Source organism: Nicotiana tomentosiformis, chromosome 1 (genome assembly GCF_000390325.3).
Source record: "Nicotiana tomentosiformis chromosome 1, ASM39032v3, whole genome shotgun sequence".
Taxonomy (NCBI): domain Eukaryota; kingdom Viridiplantae; phylum Streptophyta; class Magnoliopsida; order Solanales; family Solanaceae; genus Nicotiana; species Nicotiana tomentosiformis.
Window position 1 is genome coordinate 89738407 of NC_090812.1, and position 1531 is coordinate 89739937.

The following is a 1531-nucleotide window of genomic DNA, read 5'->3' on the forward strand; positions in this document are numbered from 1 at the left end:
GGCCTAGGGTGAACGGGAAAAGGGATACAAAACAACTATTCATGCCTTAGAATAAAGGCTGAGAAACCTTAATTTTGAGAAAGACTTGCAAGAACAAGAAGCCGAAGGGGAAAAGAAGAGTCTGATCCGCAAAAATGAAGCCCTTCGTGCTCAACTTCAACAGATGAAGAAAGCCTCTGAAGTGCCAGTGGGAAGTTGGAAAGACTAGAGAACCATTGCCAATCTGATGGAAAAAGTGCAAGATTATGATTCCCTCTTGGCAAAGACTGAAAAGTCATTGGACAAAGCCAATGAAAAGATCGTACAGCTAAATGAGAAGGCCGAATCAAGTAAGGATCGCCAAGTAACACAATTTGAAGAAAAGAGGGCTCAATTCGAGAGAGAGAAGGCCCATTGGGTACGTTCAGAAGCTCAGCTCCATGCACAGTTGGAAGAAATGAGAAGGTACAATAGAGAATACCAGCATGCAGATTTTGATAGGGAGATGGCTCAGGCGAGACTCGAGCAGGCTAGACTTCGGGCTCAGTTGGAGTCAGCCTTAGATCGTGAGGGCCACATAAGGGAGATAGCCACCACTCGCCAGCAGCAGTTACAAGATCGAGACCAAAATTTCCAGTACTTCAAAGAGCAAGTTCATAATTTGGCTGTTTACACCGCTCAAAGTTATGTGAACTGCCAAGGGATGGATTATGAGAAGTTTTTGGAGCATGCACCTACTTTTGCCCGTCATCTTGCAGCAGAGTTAGAAAGGATGTATCGTACATTAGGGGGTCAACCAGGGTAAGCCCCACCATGAGCAGATGTTCCAGTGTTTGAAAGCAAGAAGATTGTGGAGTTGAATTATAGTCGTAGTTGTTAGAACTTTTCATGTAGTAGTTATGTTTTAGTTTGAGTTATTGTTGAATCTTTAAAATCGCTGTCTTTTAGTCTTGTCAGAGTCTGGTAAGTCATTTTCAATGTAATGTCCTTTCTGTTATTGTATTATTTCGTTTTGTTAAAAAAAACAATTATTGTTTTTCCCTGAACTACGTAATGGTCTGATTCATGCGGCGTCATGATATGTAGGCAATCCTCATCGGATGTGATCATAACCATAATTAATAAATAAAAAAAATGATGAAAAAAAAATGTTAAATTCAAGATGAAAATAAACCAATAAATCAATAAGCCGGGATGAAACATAAAGCCTTCCTAGATCATTTTAGAAATTAAAATGGCATTAGGTGCATGACATATAATGTGTGATTAATATCTGCAAAATGCCTTACTTTAACACATTTGTTATTTGTCATTTTTAAAAGATAAAGTAAAACAGAGGTGGTTGGTTTGTGGTTTAAATTGGCGACTCACCCTTACAACACGAGATCAAAAGGAAAAAGTAGAATGGCAAACAACAGTGAGAATGAGTCAGATAATGATGATGTCCATGGACAATTGGTTGAACAAGGTTCAGGACTGGTTGAAGAAGTAAGAGTGTTGAAGCAACAATTGGCAGAGATGTACCAAGCCTGGGTGAATGGACAAGCACCAC

At 39.6% G+C, this 1531-nt stretch overlaps 1 protein-coding gene across 1 annotated transcript; it reads left to right on the forward strand.

The window, feature by feature from the left end:
• Positions 1-226: 226 nt before the first annotated feature.
• Positions 227-784, forward strand: LOC138907141 (uncharacterized). Its single transcript, XM_070197408.1, has one exon. It carries the CDS (start codon positions 227-229, stop codon positions 782-784), a length of 558 nt encoding a protein of 185 aa, XP_070053509.1.
• Positions 785-1531: the final 747 nt, after the last annotated feature.